At 40.4% G+C, this 24,502-nt stretch overlaps 2 protein-coding genes across 2 annotated transcripts; both read left to right on the top strand.

Moving 5' to 3' along the window:
- The first annotated feature begins 2,236 nt into the window (after positions 1-2,236).
- Positions 2,237-2,692, top strand: LOC137397477 (uncharacterized). The gene has a single exon (XM_068083767.1). It carries the CDS (start codon positions 2,237-2,239, stop codon positions 2,690-2,692), a length of 456 nt encoding a protein of 151 aa, XP_067939868.1.
- A 14,905-nt stretch (positions 2,693-17,597) lies between these two features.
- On the top strand, positions 17,598-23,345 carry LOC137397476 (uncharacterized). Its single transcript, XM_068083766.1, has one exon. It carries the CDS (start codon positions 17,598-17,600, stop codon positions 23,343-23,345), a length of 5,748 nt encoding a protein of 1,915 aa, XP_067939867.1.
- Positions 23,346-24,502: the final 1,157 nt, after the last annotated feature.

Here is a 24,502-nt window from a genome sequence, read left to right as displayed (position 1 = left end):
GTTATGGTTTAAGAATGGCACCCGGCCAATCCGGCAACCTCCTACAGACTTGCACCGGAGAAGGAGTCCACGGTCGAAAGACAGGTCCAGGATCTGCACACGCGGGGGCTTATCGAGCCAGCCAGAGAAGCTTGGAGCTCTTCCACGGTGTTGGTCCGGAAGAAGGAGGGGAAGTGGCGCTTCTGCATCAACTATCGGCATCTAAATGCCCTCACCGAGCAGGACGCCTACCCTCTACCCAGGATCGACGAAAGCCTAGACGTCCTGTCCGGCAGCCGCTATTTCAGCACACTCGACCTGGTGAGCGGGTACTGGCAAGTACCCTTGGATGCAGAGGCGCAGGAAAAGTTGGCCCTCTTGACATGGTCCGGATTATAGAAATGGAAGGTGTCGAACTGATGTCTGCCCCTGCCACCTTCCAAAGACTCATGGAACTTGTGCTACACGGCCTCCACTAGAAAACGCTGCTATTATATCTGAATGATATTATAGTCATAGCTCCGGACTTTGATACACATCTGCATCGGCTGGAGGAGGTCTTCCACAGACTCCACAAGGCCGGACTGAAATTAAAGCCGTCTAAATGCGAACTATTGCAACCCCAGATCTGCTACCTGGGCAACATGGTAAGCCAGGACAAAGTCTCTACAGACCCCGACAAGGTGAAAGCAGTAACAGAATGGCTGAGCTCGTGCAGAGTGAAAGAACCCTCAGGATTCCTCGGGACAGTCGGTCATTACGACAATATATCCCGAAGTTCGCCACTATAGCGCATCCCTTGCACCGACTGACTGCGAAAGGAGTGCCCTGGAGATGGACGGAAAGGGAACAGATCGCCTTCAATGCACTGAAGAATAGTATCAGCACTGCCCCAATCTTGGGCTACCCGGATCCCCAGAGGCAATACATCCTGAACACAGAGGCCAGCAGATGTGGAGTGGGGGCCATGCTGTTCCAAGTACAGGAGTGCTGCAAGAGAGTCATTGCTTACTACAGCAAGAGCCTCACCCCCTCGAAACGCAATTACTGCATCATTCGACGGAAGCTGCTTGCGGTGGTAAAGGCAGTGAAGCACTTTTGGCCGTATTTGTATGGCCAGGAGTTCCTCCTACGGACAAACCACGAGTCACTCTGGTGGCTATGCAGGAGGAGGAAACCCTCGAACCACGTAGCCCGGTGGATAGATATCCTGGCTGAGTTCCGCTACGTGTTGAAGCATCGGTCAGGGACTCGCCACCGGAAAGCAGATGGGTTGAGCAGGCAAACTTGCAAGGACTGTCAGCAATGCATGAGCATTGAGCAGAGGGACGGGGGCCCCTCACAGAAGGAGTTGGCATGGGAACAAGAGCCGTTAGCCGCGTGGGTACCGACCAGTTGCCTGGATGGGACTCCCGTTCTCGACAGGGCGGAATCGACCCTGGGCAACATCGCATACCCCAGAAGACCGGCCGGCGACTCGCACGGGACTCCCGCCCAAACAGTGGCGGGATTGAACCTGGGTGCCGAAGGTTTCTCCAAGGGGCTACCGGCCACACCAGGGATAACAAGACCAAAGAGCGAGCTGGTAAGGACACAGGCCACCGAACAAGGACCCGTGGCCATCGTGTATCGTGTCATCGCCACAGGAGAAGAGGTGCCAGCAGAACACCTGAAAGTCAGGAGCAGAGAGCTAGATATCCTGCATCACATGCGAGGCTCTCTGCACATACGACAGGATGGCGTGCTGGAAGCACGCAGGGCCGTGCCAGATGGTGCGCTATCTGCCCCCCAGCTATGTGGGAGACCACGATGTGGCAAACGCACGCCCTGGCTCACTCTGGGGTAGAAAGAACGATAAGCCGCCTCCAGCTGACTTGGTACTGGCCTGGACTGGCGGCTACAGTCGGACGGCTCATCAAGAATTGTGAGGTGTGCCAAGCTGCAAAGCATGGAGGGACAAAGGCGGCCGGAGGGAAAAAGAAGGCTCTATGCTGGACGACCCTGGCAGAAGGTGGCCGTAAACCTGGTGGGGGCTTTTCTGGTCACGCCTAGGGGGAACAAGTGGGTGCTGGTTCTCACCGACCACTTCACCCGATGGCAGGACGCACTGGCACTACCTGATGCCACGGCCTCGGTGGTCGCACAAACACTGGATGAGCAGGTCTTCTGCTACCTGGGGTTACCTGAGCAGTTTCACACAGGCCAGGGAGCGTAGTTTGAGAGCCAATTGATGGCTGAACTGTGCCAACTCTGGAACATGGGGAAAACCCATACGACTCCTTATCACCTGCAGGCCAACGGAATCGTTGAATGTAACAATTGGGAACTCGGAGACTCCTTGAGGGCATTACTTTTGACCCGGGGACAGGACGAGTGGGACCTGTTGCTTCCCCAGCTGATGAGGGCATACCGGGGCAACCCCCCCTCCGCAACCGGAGAGACAGCCAACATGTTGATGTTGAGACGGGAGCAGAGGTTGCTGGACCAGTTGGAAAGCCACCCACCACCAACCGCGTTCTTTCCTGCCCATGAGCACGCCCTTAAGGTGCAGCGAAGGCTGCAGATGGTGCACGAGGACTTACGACAAAGTCAAATAGAGGTGAGACAGGAGGACCGGGAGGAGCCACCGCTGTACGCCCAAGGCAACTGGGTATGGCTCACAAACAAACGCCAGCGACAGGGAGAAAATCTCAAGCTACAGGCAAAGTTCTAGGAATCATACCAGGTCCTGAAGGCCTGGGTGAACCACACATATCTGGTGGAACGACAGGGCCCGTCTCCCATTCAGAGTGAAGGAAGGCTGAGACCTTATCATGCTTGCCCAGAAAGGTTGGGGCAAGCCCCGGCCACTCTGGAGCCAAGGAGAGGTCCTAACATGAAAGGAGCTCAACCCAGCAGGCCGGAGAGAAGGCGGGAGGAGGTCAGAATAGACTCTGTACCCATAATGCCGCCCCCAGCTGGGAAAGGTTGGTGCTAGAGGCTCCAGAAAAACGAGGGCAGGAGATAACTCTGGAAAAAAATCCGGCTGGGCCGGAATAAGGAGAAAGCCAAAAATGCCCTCCGAGTTCCGAGGAAATAAATCCGGCCACACAGGAAAAAGCTCCGGGAGAACCTGAAGCAAACCCAGTATAGACCAAAGAGACCACAACACCAGATCCTATCAACCAAGCAATCTGATCAACTCCGGTCCGGCACAATCCGAGGCCAGCCCAGACCACTAGGAAGCCGGAACGGTACGGAGATGGGATATGCTACTTCATGGATAAGTCGGAAAACGGTCCGGAGGTCGAACACGAAAGCAGCAAAATGGTCCTCACAAACGCGGATCAAAGCTTTTCTATTAAAACACTCGTTTTCTCTGGACGACGTTAGAGCACTCGAGAAGATTGCTAGAGAAGGTAACACCTCGCTACAAGATTTATTTACTTTGGTCACAACTAGCTTGACAGAAGCTGAGGAAGCACTGGGTGCATTGGATCCGGTAGGTGTGGCAACCCCCAAGGGAGATCAGGAGTGGGAGGAAGCGACTGCCGAGGCCAGCACGAGCTGCCCCGGATAAGCTGTTTCCGAAGCATATGACGAGTACCTGGACAGAACCCTGACAGGAGAAGAGGAGGTCTGCCCAGTGGCTACCATAAGCTCTCTCCAAAGGTACCATAAGCTCTCTCCAAATTGGAGACCGTGGTCACCAATGGAGGGGAGAGTGTTGTGGAATGTGATCCACTGAGAGCTGAGCCTAGGGCCAAGCTAAGCCAAGCCAGGCTGTGCTCAGTCAGGCAGATTAATGAGGTCAGAGTTTAGCCAAGCCAAGCCAAGCCAAAGCCAAGCCAAAGCCAAGCCAAAGCCAAGCCAAAGCCAAGCCAAAGCCAAGCCAAAGCCAAGCCAAAGCCAAGCCAAAGCCAAGCCAAAGCCAAGCCAAAGCCAAGCCAAAGCCAAGCCAGAGCCGTGCCGAGTCAAGACCAAGCCAAGCCGAGCCGTGCCTGGTCCAGCCAAGTAGAACGGAGGCGGAGCTTGCTAGCTATATAAGTTCAAACATTTGCGTAGAAGAGCAGAGCTGTTCTAGGCCTGTTCATTGCCTGTTACTTGAGCATTCTTGTACAACTTATGAACTAAGCAGAATTATATGTATAAACTCATGCACTGACTCTTGTACTAGTGGAGGAAAATTTACAGTCACACAAAACCTTTACAATATTATCAAAGTATTCAGAAGTTAATTAGAGAGGGTTCTTTATACATGCAGTGACCCTTTTCTCTAAATAGGGGTATGTCTCCCTGTCATACCATGATGAGATATTCTTAAAATGTTTGTTTTGGTGCAATATACAATTTTTTTTGCCCATTGTAATACGTACCAACAGTAGAAAGCAACAAAAATTATACTTTATTATGAATCAGATTAAACAAACAACTACATGATCAAAAACTAATTGAGGTAGATCGATTCAGCTTGATGACCATTGATTTCATTCCAGCATTTTTTTACCAACGGAGAGTACTAATTCCTATGAAAAGGGGTGGGACCAATTAAACAAATCATTCATATGCTGAAGTAGAATATTATGGTTTAAGAACATCCACACAGTAAATCTCTCATCTAATAATATATAATATACCAGTTCCTAGAACAGTTCCCCTGCAAGACATCACTTGTGCATCTCCATCACTTGCTGAATCAGCCGGAATAACAGTTTGTTTGTCAGTCCTTGATGTGCAGACCTCGTTACACTCCCACCTAATGGTAACACCAGCTCCAATGATACCACATTTGAGTGTCTGATCAAAGTCGGGGTTGAGGGTCACAGATCGTTCTCCAGAGTGACCCTCTTCAAAGTCGATAACTGTAAAATAAACCTTGATTGTATTACTTTAACAATCCTATCACCAAAATTGTTCACTAGCGATCACTTTGCTGAGTCATTGACAATATGTTATTGAAGTTTTTTTCTGATTCGTTTTGATATAAATAAAACCAATTTATAGTATAACTAACTATGTAGCAACCTATTAGTCCTCAAGCTTATCATGTTTATAAAAACTATGACTGCAAGATAGTTTACATTAACCTAACAGAACAGTTAAACAACAGATAGTATTTTATGCTTACTAAACCAGGAAAGCAATTTACATATAGCTATTAGCTGGTAGACCTAATCTTACTATGCTCTCATTTCATAGACACCTTGTAATCTTGATGGGCATAGAAACACTTGTACACTTACAATGTGGCTCCAGAGTAATTTCTTGTTTGACAAGATCAGGATAGACATTCTCAAGGGTTGAATGAGCTGTATTCCTACATATCAAAGTGAGCCCGTCTCTATCATCTTTTGTTGGGGTGTAGGTATTGCTATTCGCTATCACCATGCTCCCTCGGAGTATCTCTATAAAACAGAAAACACAAACTAGTCAACATCGAACCACATGCAAGTTAAGAGAAAAGAACACATCCTAAAAGATGTGCTTCCTCAGACTGTTGCTTTTGAAAACCAGAATAATGTGAACATGTAAATGTGTGAATATAAATATTTATCATGAATCTTTGTGCTATTTTTCATGCAAAATTTTTTAAATTTTTGTCATACATTTTTACATGTCTATACCAAGTATATGAGAAGCTCATATACAGATTACATGAGATGCTCCTATACTAAGTATATGAGTTGCTCCTTGAGTAAGTATATGGTATGCTCCTGTACCAAGTATGTGGGATGCTCCTATACCAAGTATATGAGATGCTCCTGTACCAAGTAAACGAGATGTTCATATACCAATTATGTGAGATGCTAATACAACAAGTACATGAGATTCTCTTATACTGAGTATATGTCACGTTTCTATACCAAGTATAGTAGATGTTCCTATACCAAGTATATGAGATGCTTTTTTTCAAGTATATGAGATGGTCCAATACGACATGATGCAAAACCTCTAATTGAATGTCGCCTCTAATTGAATGCCACTTCTATTTGACAGCCCTTGTGAGAGAAAGGTTAAAAAATAGAGCGTTTTACTCTATTTGAGCGTCACCTTCACTTAACCGCCACCTTGACAATATGTGATCTTTATAAACAGCTTGTAAAGGTTTCGCTCTGCCAAAAAATGTCTGGATGCTCATATTAACTAAGCCAACAATACAGAAAAAGAATTGAGGTAAAAAAAGTATTGGACTGCCAAAAGATGTTTGTTTCATCAAATTTTGTTTTTTTCGATGCTCGTAACTCTTTATCTATTGCGCATACATATAGAAAGCTAGTTTTGCCTGCAAAATTTAAAAAGGCATTTAAATGAGTGTCGTGAGCTTTCTTGTAAATTTGGGGAATATAGATATCAAATAAAATGTGTGTTCAAATTTATAATGAAATAGAAATTGATAGCTCAAAAACTTGCCAAGCAGGATACAGGCCATATAATCATCGCAGATTAATAGCAAGGATGTCAGCCAGTGAAAATATTTCTCGGTTTCTCAATGCATATTTATTAAAGGATCTTTTAGAAGTTGGAAGTACATGTAAGTTAGCAGGTTCCGAAAGGTTTAAAGTCGTTTTACCGAAAAAAAAAGAGTAAAGTATAAGAGAAATTCACTTCACTAGTAAAAGTGCTACATTTATCTTCCCAAAATTCTGACGAGCCATTTGACAAATACAATGTTAGTTTCTATTTGAACACCACCTCCACTTGACTGCCACCAGACAAGAGGGTTAAAAGTAGACTGCCATTGGGTTAAATTAGTGGTTTTATGGTATCTGAGAAGCTTTTATATTAGGTAGGCCTATATGAGATGCAATTACATCAAGTATATGATATGCTCCTTTACCAAGTTAAAGAGATGCTTCTATATGTATACTAAATATGTATATATGAGATGCTCCAATACCAGTTATGCCCTTGATCAAATACAGTAGAATATTTACCATTAAACAGAACATAATAGTTATGAAAGACTACATGCAAGTTTTAAATATAGTAAGACGCCTTTTGGTAGAAAGTTGGCTTTGTCTCATATATTTATACTAATTGAATGCTTGGCAGTGTTCGGGTTATAAAAATATTTACCAAGAAAATCTATTTTTATTTAACATATAACAACAGTTACCATTCTAACTTTAAAACTTCCTATCATGGGAAAAGTGTTTTGTTCAGTTTAAATAAATATTTAAAAAAATTGAAACAACTGTAAAGGTTTTCAAAATTTTTCAAACAACTGTAACTTTTAAACTTCATGCCATCAGGAAAATGTTCTATGCAGGTAAAATACACTAAGAAACAAAATAAAACAATTGCAAAAGTGTCAAAATGTAAATGTGAAATAATTAGCAAGTAATTGCTAAGTTAAGTCTGTTTTGCTACGATTACAATAAAATATGATTTCATAATGATAAAATTATTACGAAATGAGACAAAAACAGAGACCCTGCATATGTTGAAATGATAATAACAATTCATGTGTAGAAGTGTGTGTGTATAAAAAATGTTACTTTTTCAGCAGAAGCTATTCGTCCCAACTTTGAATACGGCGATACCGGTACTTCTCGATACTAGTACAAAGGTAAAATTGAGATATGGTACTGTATTTGTATGATCAAATGGCGAGAGAATGTTGCGGCTAATCTTACTTAAAATAATACAATTGCGTAATAAAGTATTAGCCTTTACCAGTTTAACAATCAAACCTTACGGAAAACCGAAAATAAAATTGTAATGGCACATTTTAAGTTGACACGACACATTCAGAACTTGCAAATAAAAAGTAGTTAATGGTTTAAAAAAAAAACTGTTTTAAACAATTTCAAAATGTAAAAAATGCCAAAGGTAGTATTAGTTAATAATCAGAAGTGCACATTTAGCGTGTACATATGGTATATGATAACAGCGATGGAATGCTAAGGACTGTATAGCTCAGTGATGAAATGTGTGTTAACAACCTATGTTTGCAATCTCTGTGAGTTCAAATCTAACAAGCAGTGAACCTTTCATTCTAAGATTTTATACTATAACTGTTGTTACAATACCACTTGTTAGTAGACAGTCAGGTCAAGGACACAGGGCACATCCGGTTGTGCGAGGCATGGTCGGGCTGATACAATCTACTTACAATATACTTGCAATTTAGCCGCATCTAAACAACTGTCACGTACAATCAGATTTTCTAGGTAAATCAAACACGCTGATTCTGATTTTGCACTCAAAATAAAGATTGGTTCACTAACTTTTAGAGTAATGAAGGTTTTTTTAAAGCGTTTTAATATCAGTCTTGACAACAACACGATCGGCATAACAAGCTCAGCCAAAAAATGTTTGGCATAGCCTAGCTTTTTAGGAACCGAAGTTGGCGATGTTTAGTCCAATGATAGATATGGGTGTCTTAATACCCATTATTATCTAAGTTCATCATTCAAAATAATTTTAGTCCTTTTTAAAAGGCAGATAAGCAATTAATATTGCATAATTAAAAATGAGCTCAAAAAAGCGTGCTAACAACGCTAGCTTGTGATAAAACCGCGCTTTTTGAGCTCCCTTTTTTGGCATGCAGCCTATTAAACATTATGTAACAAGCTACGAGCAGTTTTAAATAGCTTATCTCCCTTTCATAAAAGATTGATATTATTTTACAGGTTGAATTTACATAATAATGGGCTTTCAGACACCCATCTCTGTTATTCTAAATCGGACTAAACATCCCCAACTTCCGTTCCTAAAAAGCTAAGCTATGTCAAATATTTATGGGTGGAGCTTGTTATGCTGATCGTGTTGTTTTCGAGATGGATATTGAAACACTTTAAAAAAGTCTTCATGACTTTGAAGGTTAGTGAACCAATCTTTAATTTGAGTACAAAATCGGAATCAGCGTGTCTGGCTTACCTAGCAATTACGATAAAAGTTGTATGTGACAGTTATGGTTTAATAGTTATTGTAGGAGGTATGTAAAGACACACATACAGACACGCTTACTTTGAGGTTTAAATATACAAAGATAATATATTCATACTTTTTTCTTTATATAATAATTAGGCTGTGGTATATTCGCACAAGGGAATAAGCGTTTTGTTTGGTAGCCACATTTTGGCCACTGTATCTCATAAAGAATCTCTACTTACTTTTCTTTATATGGACTAATACCACTGAAGACCTCTAGGTCTCTCAGCTAGCTCATTTAATCCTTTATATAGACTAATACCACTCAAGACCTTTAGGTCTCTCAGCTAGCTCATTTAATACTTCAGTAGAATAATTCATGGTCCCCCCTTTGGCTTTTTCTTAGGCCTCATCTGGTAGATCAAGATGTCAGATTGGTTGCGTTCTTTTTTTTAGACGAATGGAATGTTCCAACTCAATTGTTACACTTCAGGTGTTCCATTTGAGTTTCCAAGTGCACACGGCCAACACAAATTTTGCCAGCACAAAAGATGGCATGATATTTCATTGAAAGATCAACAAATTTTTCATCCTGACCTGGCTCTTTGCAATTTAACTGAGCCATCCTAAACAACTCCTCTAGGTCTTGCGGCGCCTCAGGCTTTTGTCCTACTTTTCTCCGGCTTGTGGATCTTCTCTAATAAAAGTTTACTCGTTATTCACCTGATCATCCTCCTCTGAAGTATCTCTCTTCTGTCTGCGCTATACTATATTCGTGCGTAGTACATATTATCACCAAATAAAATATAAGCAGTGATATGGAGGTTGTCTGAAAAAACCTGACCAATCTGACATACTAGTAGGATTATCTCTTTTATATTTACTAGTACTCTGGCAGCCTACTCTGCTGCTACAAATTATCAGGTGTGTCGATAACGCACAGATTATAAATAGCTGCAAAGTTATTCAAAATGTTTGTAGCCGATCGATTGATGCAGGAGTTAGCGCACAGGTTTACAAAGCTAAATGCCACGAATTGTAGCTAAGGTCTAAAGCTACGGCCAATTCACAAGCATAAAATCTAAAGTAAGAAACTAAGACAAAATTATGATCTAAGGCTAATATCCGAGGCTGAGTCCCAAGGCTGAGGCTGATGCTTAAGTCTAAGGCTTAGTGTATGGCTGTCTAAAGCTAAAGCAGTTGCCTGAGGCTGATGCTTAGTCTGAGGCATAACGCTGAGGCTATAGCCTAAAACTGAGGCCAAAGGCTACGAATCAGGCCTAAAGCTGACGCATATGACCGTCACCCTTCATTCCAAGCAAAACTAGCTAGTCTTCTTTTCACTGATTGGCTTCTGGCTAGATTCCTCTTTATCCGGTTGTCTGAGTTGATGACTAAAGCTGTAGCAGGACAACTTTTGTTTCAATTTTAGCAATTCAAGTTCTGGCTTTGGTATGATGAAAGCTTTTTAGTTGTGGTAAACATAAACTAGTATTTTTTATTTACATGTATGTTCTTAAAAGCATCTATTCTGATCAAAGCAAGTTGTTTATTGCAAGTATTAGCTAAATTAAGTCTGTTTGTTACGATTACAACAAAAGATGATTTGGTAATCCCACGACCACACGAGCGGAGCGGAAGTGTGGGAGTTTTTATGATAAATGCATGTGCACATAACTTACGAAAATTATTCAGCAACAATGAGACGAACCCTCATCAAGAAATTTCATCAACAAATTTAAGCATCGGAATGTAAAGTCGTTAAAGTATAATAACGATACAAAACACATTTAAACCTATTTAAATATGTTACCAAGTCTTTGTAAACCTTCGATAATATCTTAAAACTTACCCATCTGATCGGATTATACACAAATAGACAGATTAATTTGAACGAAAATTGCCACAAAAAGCTTGAAAAGCTCGGTTTAATAAAAGTTAAGACCGAAAATTGAAACGCCAATAAAGCCGTGCGACCGATTGTAGAACTATTTAGTAGTGCGTATTTCACGAGAAAACCGTGCTCATTTCACCAGTCTATGGCATTGTTTACTTGTAATCGAATTTGTTCGAAGGTTTTTGTAATAAACGTAGACCGTTTGAGGCGTAGACCGATTAACAGGTTCGAAATTGTGGTACAACGTTTATCAGCCTATGTTTTTTGTCCAATCACCGAAGGTTTCATTATTTGAAACGTTAGCCGAACTTCTTTACAACTTACGTACAAGCTAGGGCCGAACTACAACGCCCCTTCATGACGAGAACATTTTTTATTTTGCTACAGTTTTATACGCGTGAATGCTCCTACTCGCTTTCTGTTAAAGATCGCTTATCAAAACCATTCTACATTCAACGCAACCAACTTTCAAACTGTGTATAGTACACAGTAGCTTGCCATTTTACTTCTAATTTTGCATTTCAGAGTTATAATAAACATATTTCTTTATTGTTGTTGAATTACATACATTACAGTAAATTAGGCCTACAGCTTTATAACACTTTTATAACAGCTTTTATTTTGCTGCAGTTTGCAGAAATCTTCGAGACGCGTGAACGCTCATAGGTTTTCTATTATTGCTGTATTACTATATTAACAATATTGGTTATTTTAATAATATCAGTGCATTTTACTTATAATATTGGGCAACATTGCATTTCTCCTATTGCAAGGGAGAGATATAAACGTGTAATATTTTCCTTTCATTGTTGTTGTTTGTCATGACCAAACACTTTTTAAATAAATTTTCTAAAAACCTATATAAATACCACAACTTCTCGATATTGCTACCTATGACGTTTTGAAATGTAAACAAAATTGTGTAATGGTTTTCTATTATTACTATATTAATAAAATTGATTATTCTAAAAATATCAGTGCATTTTACTTCTAATATTGGCCAATATTGCATTTCTCCTATTGCAGGGGGAAAATATAAACATCTTTTCCATTCATTATTGCTTATTGTTGTATATAATAACACCCACACCCAGTACATTACAGCTACCATTGCAGTTATCCTATTGCACTGCAGAGCCATTTGATTGCTAATATTGCATTTCTCAACCATCAGTACCTTTTATTTTTTTGCCAATATCTCTGGCCATCTCTTTGGTCGTGGGCTGTATGACAGTGGAATTTCTAGTTATACAATTATTACAAACTGAAATAACAAAGCAAAAATTCTGAATATGTTGAATTAAGAACAGCAGTTCATGCATACATGTAGATGTGTGTTTATTAAAAGCTACTGTTCCAGCAAAGGCTGTTTGTCACAACTTTGAATATGACGATACCGGTACCTCTCGATGCCAGTACAAATGTAAAATTAAGATATCGGACTGTATTTGTGTGATCGAACGGTGAGAGAATGTTGAGACCAATCCGACTCTCTACTGCTTTTTAATTCTGGCAAATGTAAACTAGCATTTTATTTATGTTCTTAAAAGCATTTATTCTGATCAAAGCAAAATTTTTATATCAAGTACATGTATATGACATGTTCACACTTTCTACCTGAAAAATGGCTTCCATAATTAATTATTTTTATTAGCAGGCTATTATAGGACTTGATGTATATCCAGTTTCGTTCACCAAGTACACATTTTCAAATCAAAATAAAATGCAGAGACAACAAAATACCAGGTGTGTAGTGATTTATCCGGTGCCATCATTCAACTGATCTCTTGTTTGCAAGGAATGAAGATAGTACGAGTTGTAACCAGTGATAAGTCATGAGGTACATAATTGTAACAAAGTTTACAAGCATCAATCTCTAGTTATTAGACATTCATGATGGCTTCATAGGCAAACTTACACAGTTTGTGCTTTAGTTTTCCTGTTATGGTATTTATTTATCTTACAGCAGGCGCTAATATATTTCCACCTGCTATAAATAAAATAAGCTTAGAAATAGAGAGCATTTGATTGGATGATCGCCCAGGGAACCAAAACGTGGTTTAGAAATGAAGGCAATTCGACAAAAGGGTCCCTCTCTAAAGGGTAAAAAAAGTTTATACCACACCACTTACTAACTACATTATATACTTCTTTTATTTAAACAACCAAACAATTTAAATACATCCTTGACCTATTGCAGTTTAACACAAACCGTATTGCAGGATGGAGTCAGGACTTCCTCCAGTACTTATACAACTGAATGTGAACTCATTCTCCTCAACTATCAGATCTGGTCCGCTCATTCTAAGACTCTCAGGTTTAACTATAAAAAAGATAAATCTACATAAAACATCACCGATTTAATTTTGTATTTGAAGGAATTTTAAACATTCAGTATTCCAGTTTTTGGAAATGCAAATGTTTTGCATGTATAACTGAAGAAGCTGAAAATGCAACTAACAAAAAATGCTGTGGAAATGAATGCCGTATCATATATATATAAACGCTAGCTGGATGCCTGGCATTGCCCAAGTAATAAAAAAGTCTTTGGACAGAAGATTTATTTTCATTTAATATATACAAAGTTTACCATTTTAATTTTTAAACTTCATATCATGGGAAAACTGGGTTTTGTGCTGTTCAAATGAATTGAGAAAAAAGCTGTAAAGATTTTTAAACTTTTTCTAACAACTGTAACTTTTAAAGTTCTGTTATGTTAAAATAAATTAGGAGGAAAAATAAAACGGTAAAGGTGTTTAAATGTAAATGTGAAATCCTTAGCAATTAATATATAAATATAGTCTGTTTTGCTACGATTACAGCAAAAAATAATTTGGTATTTGTTTATATGATTTTATTTTGTTTCAGTGTTGGCATCACAAATCAGAAATATCGTACAGACATATAATAGAGTGATATAAAAACCTAATGTAATTGTCTCATGCAATCACTGCTTGGTAAAAATCATCAACATCATTTTTATTAAGAAGTAGTAACAAAACAATATACTAACAACAACAATAAAGTTGTTAACTTCAAGACAGATGAGTAACATAAACGCTGAATCTAACTCATATGAATTTAGCTTACCACAAACATACTTGAGAGAAGTTATAGTATGCGTTTTAGTAAAATTTGAGCCGAAACTTGATCACTTTTTTTATTGTAAACCCTTTCCTGTTTTTACTATGAGGAATAATGCTGAACTGAGATGCAATCGTCAATGTTTATTTTCGAGAGAACTCAATGTTGATATAATTTTTCAAAAAACAATTAGCCTTAGTGGGGCGAGGACAGAAATCATCGTGTTTCATAAAATTAATAGAGTTCATAGAGCTTCAATTAATACGTCATTTAGTGAGAACACTCGAAAAAGGGTATACAGTGGAGGATAAGGGCAATAGAATTGAAAGAAAACTGTAGCTTGGTAGCTGAATGCATGGTTCACAACTTGCAAACTATAGCCAGAAGTAACAATGGACACACATACAGACACACAAACTTTAAGATTTATAAATATGCTAGGTGAATGCCAGGTGTTGCCAAGGTAATAAAAGTATTTGTACTGAAATTTTATTTTCACTTGCTAGATAACTGCAGTTTTACTTTCTAACCTATCATGAGAAAAGTGTTTTTTGCAGTTCAAGTAACTTGAGAGAAAAAATAAAACAATTGCAAGAGTATTCAAACTTTTTCAAACAACTTTACCTTTCAAACTTTATATCATAAAAAAATGCTTCGGGCAGGTCAAATTTAATCAAGGAACAAAATAAAATGACTATAAAAGTGTTTAAATGCAAATGTAAAATAATTAGTAAGTAATAGATAAATCAAGCCTGTCACGCTACGATTACAATAAAAAATTAATTTGGCAATGATACCGTTAATAGAAACTGAGAAAACAAACTAAAAGTCCTAAATATGTTGAATAATAACAATTCGTGCACAAAAGTGTGTGTATAAAACAGGATACTGTTCTAGCAGAGACTATCCATCAAAACTTTGAATACAACGATACCGGTACCTTTCAATACTGGTACAAATGAAAAAATAAGACTTTCTTTGTCTGGTACTTTGCTTGAAACAGAGAGAATCTATAGGCTATTTATTACTACTCGAGATAATACAATTGCCCGTGAAAAAAGTATTTGCATTTACTGCAATTTAGCAATGTAACCTTATCAAAAACTAGAAAGACAAATTCACAAAAACTCGCAAAAGCATTGTGTTTCATAGGGTTAATAGAGTTCATAAGAGTTTCAATTATTACCGCCATTCATGTTTTAAAATTGGGAGAAGTAGAATACAGTATATAGTAAAAGCTGAAAAAGGTAAAAGCCTTCATAGACTTCGTTAGACAACTGGATTACAACCCTGCGGTTGCAATCTTTGTGAGTTCAAATCCAACAAGATGCACGATTTTTATGCCAAGATTTTAATAGCTATAGCCGAACATACCGAAGGAAACACAGACAGACAAAATTTGAGTTTTATATAGATATATTTATTTATTATAGTTCAAGCTTCACCTAGTTCTATTTAAAGAAAAACCTAGTGTGTATGTCTACATGAGCGCCTAATGTCTGATTCTGTCCATCATCAAGCATGCAGCATTTATTAAGCTATTTCTTATACTTTTAGGTATGAAATGAGTTGAAAGAGGTACAATATTTTCTTATAAAAATATTGTAACTAACATGCAACAGTTTGGTCATACAAAGCAAAGTGAGCAATGACTTAATCTGCTCACATATTGATAAAAGTGTGCTAAAAATAAATGTCAAGGCATATCAGTATCATCAACTTACCATTGAAACTAGAGATAGAAAATAATGAAGAGTTGACGCGAAATGATGTGAAATCTGCGAAACATATAAAGTTTTCACTAAGTAAGTCATTTGATACGGTTCCTGTTGTGGAGAAAATGAATGGAGGAGCAGCGGCTGCAGCAGCTTTACAGTAAGCTCTATCTATTCTAGAAAATCCTGGTATGTTCAGAGCATTAACCACTGTCCACAAATTAGCAATAGCATCAAATCTACAACTAGTCCTATCATCATCTATGTAACGTATTCCATGCATGCATGTTTGTCATTTATATCTTAGAAGCTATTTAGTGGTAGCTGCATCAAATCATTACTTGTTTTGACTTTACGTATAATACACCGCATGACTCGATAACAGTGTAATTGACAGCTAGGGTCAAAGTTCAAATATTTAGACTCGCTGTATCGTTGTAAACAAAGCCTAAACAGTGTGTTGCGTAGCCGAAAAAGTGAATCAGGTATGGTGTCGTCAGCACTAGCATAACGAGAGGGGGCTGTGTGGCAATGATTCAGCAGGAAGTGGTGCTGATCCTCCGCTTGGGGATTGGGTAGGATCGATAGTCCAAATTTGGTGGCCAATGAGACAAAACCCCTGTTTGTTTGTTTTATTTGTTTACAGCAACCTGTTTTATATTCCGATGGATATGGTCAGTTTTCCTGATCAGTAGTCAACAAGATTTGAAGTAGAAGAGTTCAGTAAACTTATCCATAGAAACTTTATATTGTTATCTGCTTTTGTCTACTCATTTATTTAGAAGTCTTAAAGCAGGCTAAGGAGAACAAAAGGTTCGTTTTATTTGGTTATTAATTAATTTTATTTGGTTATTTATGTTTGATTTGGATTACCGCTTGTGGTAAGGTAAAATTGTTGAGATGTTGTGTGAATTTTGGTTTTATGAACGTTGCTTACTTCAATTATCATTTATGTTTATTACTCAATTATAGCATCGTGATTTGTATTTTACCCATGTTCTAACTATTCTCTTATAGACTTCACGTTGCTGGCTCTAGTACGAAAATACAGTACTGAAATAGCATATATATACCAACAAAGGCTGTTTCTTATTGTTATATACTGGACAGCACCAGTAAAGTTTCACGCTCTTCCCAGTTTAAGCCTGCCGGGTGTCTAGCAGACCCAAACTGCTATAGTGAAGTCTTTTTCCATCTGGAGAAAGTGAAGAATCCTTCCCACATCGGGGTTAAGTAACACAATAACATTCTCACATCAGGGTAAAGCCTACCCTGATACTTCGGCGAAGTCCATCAAGACAATTACACTCGCTGGACAAGCTCCACACCGGTACAGCAGCACTACCACTTCGGCAAAGATATCAAGAAACGATTCCTTGCTGGTCAAGCAACTACAGCTGCACTTCGGCGTAGACATCAAATAATAATTCTGCGCTGGTCAAGTTATACACAGCAGCTCTTCCACTTCACCAGAGACATCAAGTGACGTTTCATCGCTGGTCAAGCAACCAGAGCTGCATTTCGGCAGATAGCTATTCGCTGGTAAAGACGAACCAGCAAGTCGATAAGTACAGATTTCTCTTACTTAAGGCCATTTTTTAGTTTGCACACTTTTGAATTCTGGACGTATTTTTGTCCAAATCTTATTAAATCATTTTTGTCTAATACGGATGCAAGTTTTATGAATTTTGCCAGAACTGTAAACTGATCAGGCGCCTAGCCATATCCATCAGACCAAAACCTAACAAAGTAACCCATTCCAAGTAAAATTCCAGGGTACGCCTCATTGACCGCCGAGTTTCCCTCATCTTAGTAATTCCTTTGTGTGCTGGTCAGTAATCTTTCTTCCTGCCATCCACGCAATACAGCCCTTTTGCGCAGGTAGTCAGAAGCACAAAACATTTCAACTGCCTTGGTGTCATATTCTTAGGCACGCTACACACTGAGTTGGCATTGTTCCAATAGTATTTAATTTCAATTCATTCGCACCTATTGACCTGTCAATGTTTGTGTAATAATAGTTCATTGATTTCTTAGGGCACTTTGCATCATTTACTTAGCTTAAAATGTCCTCAAACTCTAACGTCAGTCTAATAGATCTAAGTGTAGATGAGTTGTCTGCAACTCTAAATAAAACTATCAGTAAAAATGCTGCTATCGCTCCTGAAACTTCACAAAGTAATATCAAAGTTTTCGCGAAGCCAGTACGAAATGTCAAACCTTCAGGTATTTCAATCGAAAGTGAGAAAAATCAACTCGCCTTCACACTCTTCGCTGCCATAAAAAGAGAATTAAAAGGTATAGACTCTCTTTCTAAGCAATGTCGTGCTAGTGACGTATCTCTTGAGTTCTTAGATGAATGCATAACTGCCATTGAATCAAAAGCTGAAACTATGACATCTGATTATGCCAAACTTTCTCAGCTATCAAACAATAAAGTTGAAAAGAAAGTACAACAGTATTTTGAGTATTTTGTTGGAGAAGTTGAATCAGCAGTCAAAAAGCTAACCTCAAAGCGGGATGTTTTACAACAGGAACAACAAGATTTAGCGCAAAGCAACAGCGACGAGATGGATCGGGAGCTCTTGGAACTCGAACAGTTTATCGAGCAGAGGAAAAGGCAGCAGGAGGAAGAAGAAGTAGACGATAATCCAGACGATGAAGAACCTAATAATAACAACCCACAGCCAGCAGACGACCGCATTCGTACAACTCCAGTTCAACCATGCCCACCTTCACATAGCACGCCAAGACTGATGGACAGAATTCAACAGTATATTGAGGAAGAGAGGGCAACCCCACAACCACAACAGCAGGATTTTAATGCAAGCCTCAATCAACTTGCCGAGAACATTGCCATAGGTATACGCAGCACAAAGAAAACAGAGATTGAGCCAGAGGTATTTTCTGGGAACCCTTTAGAGTTCGATGATTGGCAATGTGACTTCGACAGCTATATTGACTCAATGGGAATCACAGATGGTGCAGAGAAGATACGCTACCTAAAGAAGTACGTTTCCGGCCCCGCAAAGGAATGCATCAGCGGCCTTTTCATGGTGAGAACAGAAAACAGCTATCGAGAAGCTCGCAAAAAGCTGAGAGCTAGATTTGGCAACAAGCTTGATGTAGCGCGATCTATGAGAACCAAGTTGGACAACTGGCCCAAAATCGCGGCCAACGACTCAAAGGCTCTACAGAAATATGCAGACTATTTGGAGAACTGTAGAAGTAGTATGAGCTCTCTGCCTGGCCTAAGCATTCTTGAGGATCCACAAATAAACGAGAAGCTGTCTACTGTACTTCCTGACTGGGCACGGCGTAAATGGGCGAACAAAGTCTACAAAATCAAGAAGAATTCTGGCAGATACCCAAGATTCGAGGAGTTTTCATACTTTTTAAATGAGATCGCGGAGATGCAATCTGAACCTCTTCTGCACAACCACCAAACCAGGTCTAAAGACACCTTCAGAACAGATACTCAACAGTACAAGAACGCTCAACCAGCCAAACCTCAACCTAAGACCGCAAGCAAAACATTCGCGACTAGCCAACCTAAACTCCATTGTCTTTTCTGCCAAGGTGATCGTGCTGGTCACAAAACCGCAGAGTGCCTACGTCTGGCCGAGCTACCATATCAGAAACGCATCGCTTTCATTGAGAGTAACAGGCTCTGTTACCGATGCTTGGATACAGGACATGGATCTACAAGCTGTCCAAACAAAACCAAAGTGAAGTGCAAGACTTGCCATTACAGCCATGCTTCAGCGCTTCACAAGAGGAAGGAAGATTGGCTTGATGACACTGCAACACAAAAAAGCTACCGTCAACAAGCACCAACAAAGGAGCGCCCTGTCAACGAAACCACACCAACAGCCAGCCCCGCGGACAGACCTGCAAAAGCAAAATCTGATACATCTGACAGTTCAGATAAGCAGCCTACTTGCAACCGAAGCACTGCTGCTGCACCGAAGCAAACCTTGTTCAACATGGGAATGCCAGTGTATGTATCAACCGCTGAAAATCCATCCAATCAGGTACTCATCTATGCATTCTTCGACTCAGCAGCTGATCATTCCTACATAACAACCGATATAGCAGAGAAGTTACAGCCGAAGACTGTAAAAACAAAGTCACTAGATATGCAAACGATGTCAGGTATTTCTAAAGCGGAGGTACGGGAGTTTGGCAATCTAGTGATCAATGGCTTGCATGAGGGTGAGGCGCGTCTGAATTCGGCATATGAATGGCCACAAATACCAAACACAACTGGAGAATTTGGCAACAGTCTCAATGTCATGGCTTATGACCATCTGGCCCCATTAGCCGATGTGTTGCCCCCACCTATGGATATACCAATCGGGCTACTTGTTGGCGCTAACTGTTCATCGGTACATTTTCCCCTGGATGGAATAAAGGGAGAAGAAAACCAGCCATTTGCGGTGAAAAACAAGCTCGGATGGATGGTATTTGGAGTGGAAACTCCCTCAACTGACAAATCAAAATGTCATGCTACTTCCATCGAAGAGGAGGATGACGACTCTCCCATGTCTCAGGACGATTTACTTTTTCTGGATCAGATGGAAGCCGAAGCTACGGTGACTAAATCAGGATCCTATCAGATGCCACTGCCTTTCAAAACTAGACCTAAGCTCCCTGATAACTTTGTTCAAGCCAAGCAGCGCCAGGAAGCACTGATCAAACGATTCAAGAAAGATCCAAGCCTAAAAGAGGAGTACACTACATTTGTAGATGACCTCATCGATCTAGGTATGGCCGAGGAAGTAGACACAGCAAAACCAACACAACCTGGAGAGGTTTGGTATATACCACACTTTGCAGTCACTCACCCGCAGAAGAAAAAGTTGAGAGTTGTGTTTGATTGCAAAGCCTCATATCAAGGAGTCTCACTAAATGATACATTGCTCCAAGGACCAGACAATATGAACAGCTTACTAGGCATACTCTGCCGCTTCCGCAGGGAATTGGTCGCTGTGAGTTGTGACATCCAGAAAATGTTTTATAACTTTCTAGTCGACCCAAAGGACCGCGACTTCATCAGGTTTCTTTGGAATGATGAGAACGACGAACTGAAAACATACAGAATGAAAGTGCACCTTTTTGGTGCAAAATCTTCACCAGCAGTTGCTACCTATGGACTTAGAAGATTAGCAGAAGACCACCGAGAAACAGCACCAGAAGCAGCTGACTTCATCTGCAAGGATTTTTATGTGGATGACGGCCTTACAAGTATGAACAGCGCTGCGGAAGCTATAAAGTTAGTGAATGCCGCTAGAGACATTTGCCAGAAGGGCAATCTTAGACTACATAAGTTCATCTCCAACGATCCAGAGGTTCTTTCCGCGCTACCTGAGAGTGAGCGCTCTGTCCAGAACACCGAGCTTTTCTCAGGCCATCTTCCTGAACAGCGTACCCTAGGACTGCAATGGTCGACCAATGAAGATTGCTTCAAATTCATCAACAACGTCACTACCAAACCATCCACTAGGCGTGGGATTCTCTCAGTGGTTAGTCAACTATATGACCCTTTGGGTTTTATAGCCCCATACACTCTGATCGGAAAAAATATTTTACAGAGCATCAACAAAGAAAACCCTGATTGGGACGCCCCAGTTTCTCGGGCTCATTCCCAAAGATGGGAGAAATGGACAAAAATGTTACCACAAATTGAAGAAATCAAGATCCCTAGATGTTACAAACCAAAGAATTTTGGAGGCGTGTCAAAGAGAGAACTTCATCATTTCTGCGATGCCAGTGAAAATGGGATTGGTGCATGCTCCTATTTACGACAGAAAAATGAGCAAGGTGATGTCAAAGTCAGCCTGGTCTTGGCCAAGGCAAGAGTCATTCCTTCAAAAGGTCTTGTCACAACGCCACGACTGGAGTTGGCATCAGCTGTGATGGCCACCCAACTTAGCGTGACTTTGGAAAGAGAGCTGAACATGAAGATCGACAAAGAATACTTTTGGACGGACTCAATGATCACAATTGGACGCATCAACAATGACTCTGCAAAGTTCACTGCTTTTGTTAGCAATCGTCTTCGACTGATTCACAGCAGATCCCACAAATCTCAGTGGCATCATGTTCCAGGTGACCAGAATCCAGCTGACATTGCGTCTCGTGGGAAGCCATGCAGCGAACTCAGCAACTCCATCTGGTTCTCTGGACCACAATTCCTAGCTGAAACAGAAATACAAACACCCACTCATCATCCCAGCAAACTGAATCATGACATGGATCCAGAACTGAAGAAGGTTGAGAAAGGCCTCAAGACAACAGTCATTCAAGCTTCAGTGGCAGACAGATTCTCCAAGTTCTCTACATGGAACCGACTCAAACAATCTGTCGCCATCATTCAGAGTATAACCAAGTCGACTACTGGAAAATGGACAATTCAGCCCGTTACGGCAGCTACACTACACAATGCAAGTGTCACAATCATCTCCAAGATCCAGGAAGTGAACTTCAATGATGAGATCAAGCACATCAGGTACGGTGAACGACTCTCCAGAAAGAGTCCAATTTCTAAACTCTATCCATTCCTTGATAAGGAGGGCTTATTGCGGGTCGGTGGGAGAGCTAAGCAATCGTCCGCATTGAGCTACGAAGAGAAACACCCCATCATTTTACCCCAAGGTTCCCATGTGTCAACTCTCATCGCAAGGCACTACCACAGCACTACAAATCACCAGGGAAAGCCCATCACTCAATCAAGACTAAGGACCTCAGGATTCTGGCTGATTGGAGCAGGTAGAACGATCAAGTCCATCATCAACACCTGCATCCTATGCAGAAGACTTCGTGGTAAGCCTGTTGAGCAGGTTATGGCAGATCTACCAGCTGAGCGAGTGGAACCGTCTCCACCGTTCACCAATGTTGGAATAGACTGCTTTGGCCCCTTCATTGTCAAGGACAGACGCACTGAGGTAAAAAGATGGGGACTCCTTCTCACCTGCCTTTACTCCAGAGCGGTCCATGTAGAGATACTGGATGACATGTCCAGTGATTCGTTTATCACAGCTCTGCGAGCATTCATCAGTCTCAGGGGCAATGTCCACACCATTTACTGTGATCAAGGAACCAACTTTATTGGAGCAGCAAATGAGCTAGTCAAAGGGCTAGAATCCTCTGACCCCAACACTCATCTAGGGCACTACCTAAGAGCGAACGCAATCGAATTCAAGTTCAATGCCCCACATGCAAGCCATACTGGGGGAGCTTGGGAGCGGCAGATTCGAAGTATCAGAGCAGCAATGGAATTACAATTAAGAAAGCATCAGGGACGCCTGTCTAGTAGCGGGCTACGTGTAGCCTTCTACGAAGCAATGGCAATTGTCAATTCGCGTCCAATTTCAGCTCAACTCTTAAACGATTCAGAGGTGTCTGTTATCACTCCAAATCATTTGCTGACTGGTAAGTCAACAAATATCACGCTGCCTCCAGGGGATTTTGATTCGACAGAGGTCTACGGCAAGAAAATGTGGCGCAAAATCCAACAGATGGCCGATGAGTTTTGGTTCTCTTGGAAAAATAGCTATCTCCAGAACATTACTAAAAGACAACGGTGGGAGTGTCCACAGCCAAGTCTCCAGCCAGGAGACATTGTCTTAGTAATGGAGGACAATGCTCCAAGATACGATTGGCCTACTGGCGTCATCATTGAAGCAAGCCCAGGCAGTGACGGGCGAGTCAGGCGAGTAAAGATTAAGATAGCAACTGCAGTACTTTATACCAAAGGAACAGTTCTAGAAAGACCTGTGCAAAAGCTCATACTTCTTCTGAAAAATCAATAAGTTTTTCTACACACATGCTTTGCTGCTTTTCTTGCACGCGTACACACATACATACATTATCTTATTTTTCATAGTCTTTGTCCAAATCATAACAATGCACACAAATATATACTCACACAATAAAACATGAGACACAAAAAAAACAAAAAAAAAACCAACTATAGCATTTTATTAATTTTAGGAAAATTAAGGTGGGAGTGTAACGTATTCCATGCATGCATGTTTGTCATTTATATCTTAGAAGCTATTTAGTGGTAGCTGCATCAAATCATTACTTGTTTTGACTTTACGTATAATACACCGCATGACTCGATAACAGTGTAATTGACAGCTAGGGTCAAAGTTCAAATATTTAGACTCGCTGTATCGTTGTAAACAAAGCCTAAACAGTGTGTTGCGTAGCCGAAAAAGTGAATCAGGTATGGTGTCGTCAGCACTAGCATAACGAGAGGGGGCTGTGTGGCAATGATTCAGCAGGAAGTGGTGCTGATCCTCCGCTTGGGGATTGGGTAGGATCGATAGTCCAAATTTGGTGGCCAATGAGACAAAACCCCTGTTTGTTTGTTTTATTTGTTTACAGCAACCTGTTTTATATTCCGATGGATATGGTCAGTTTTCCTGATCAGTAGTCAACAAGATTTGAAGTAGAAGAGTTCAGTAAACTTATCCATAGAAACTTTATATTGTTATCTGCTTTTGTCTACTCATTTATTTAGAAGTCTTAAAGCAGGCTAAGGAGAACAAAAGGTTCGTTTTATTTGGTTATTAATTAATTTTATTTGGTTATTTATGTTTGATTTGGATTACCGCTTGTGGTAAGGTAAAATTGTTGAGATGTTGTGTGAATTTTGGTTTTATGAACGTTGCTTACTTCAATTATCATTTATGTTTATTACTCAATTATAGCATCGTGATTTGTATTTTACCCATGTTCTAACTATTCTCTTATAGACTTCACGTTGCTGGCTCTAGTACGAAAATACAGTACTGAAATAGCATATATATACCAACAAAGGCTGTTTCTTATTGTTATATACTGGACAGCACCAGTAAAGTTTCACGCTCTTCCCAGTTTAAGCCTGCCGGGTGTCTAGCAGACCCAAACTGCTATAATCTATAAGAGCACTATTAACCAGGTAGACACCAGTAGCATCTGT

Source organism: Watersipora subatra, chromosome 5, assembly GCF_963576615.1.
Source record: "Watersipora subatra chromosome 5, tzWatSuba1.1, whole genome shotgun sequence".
Classification (NCBI taxonomy): Eukaryota; Metazoa; Bryozoa; class Gymnolaemata; order Cheilostomatida; family Watersiporidae; genus Watersipora; species Watersipora subatra.
The sequence above is the reverse complement of the archived record's forward strand: the minus strand, read 5'-3'. Positions and strand labels throughout refer to the sequence as shown.

Coding starts and splice junctions, on each gene's coding strand:
- LOC137397477 (XM_068083767.1), top strand. CDS start 2,237: ATGGGGAAAACCCATACGACTCCTTATCACCTGCAGGCCAACGGAATC.
- LOC137397476 (XM_068083766.1), top strand. CDS start 17,598: ATGTCCTCAAACTCTAACGTCAGTCTAATAGATCTAAGTGTAGATGAG.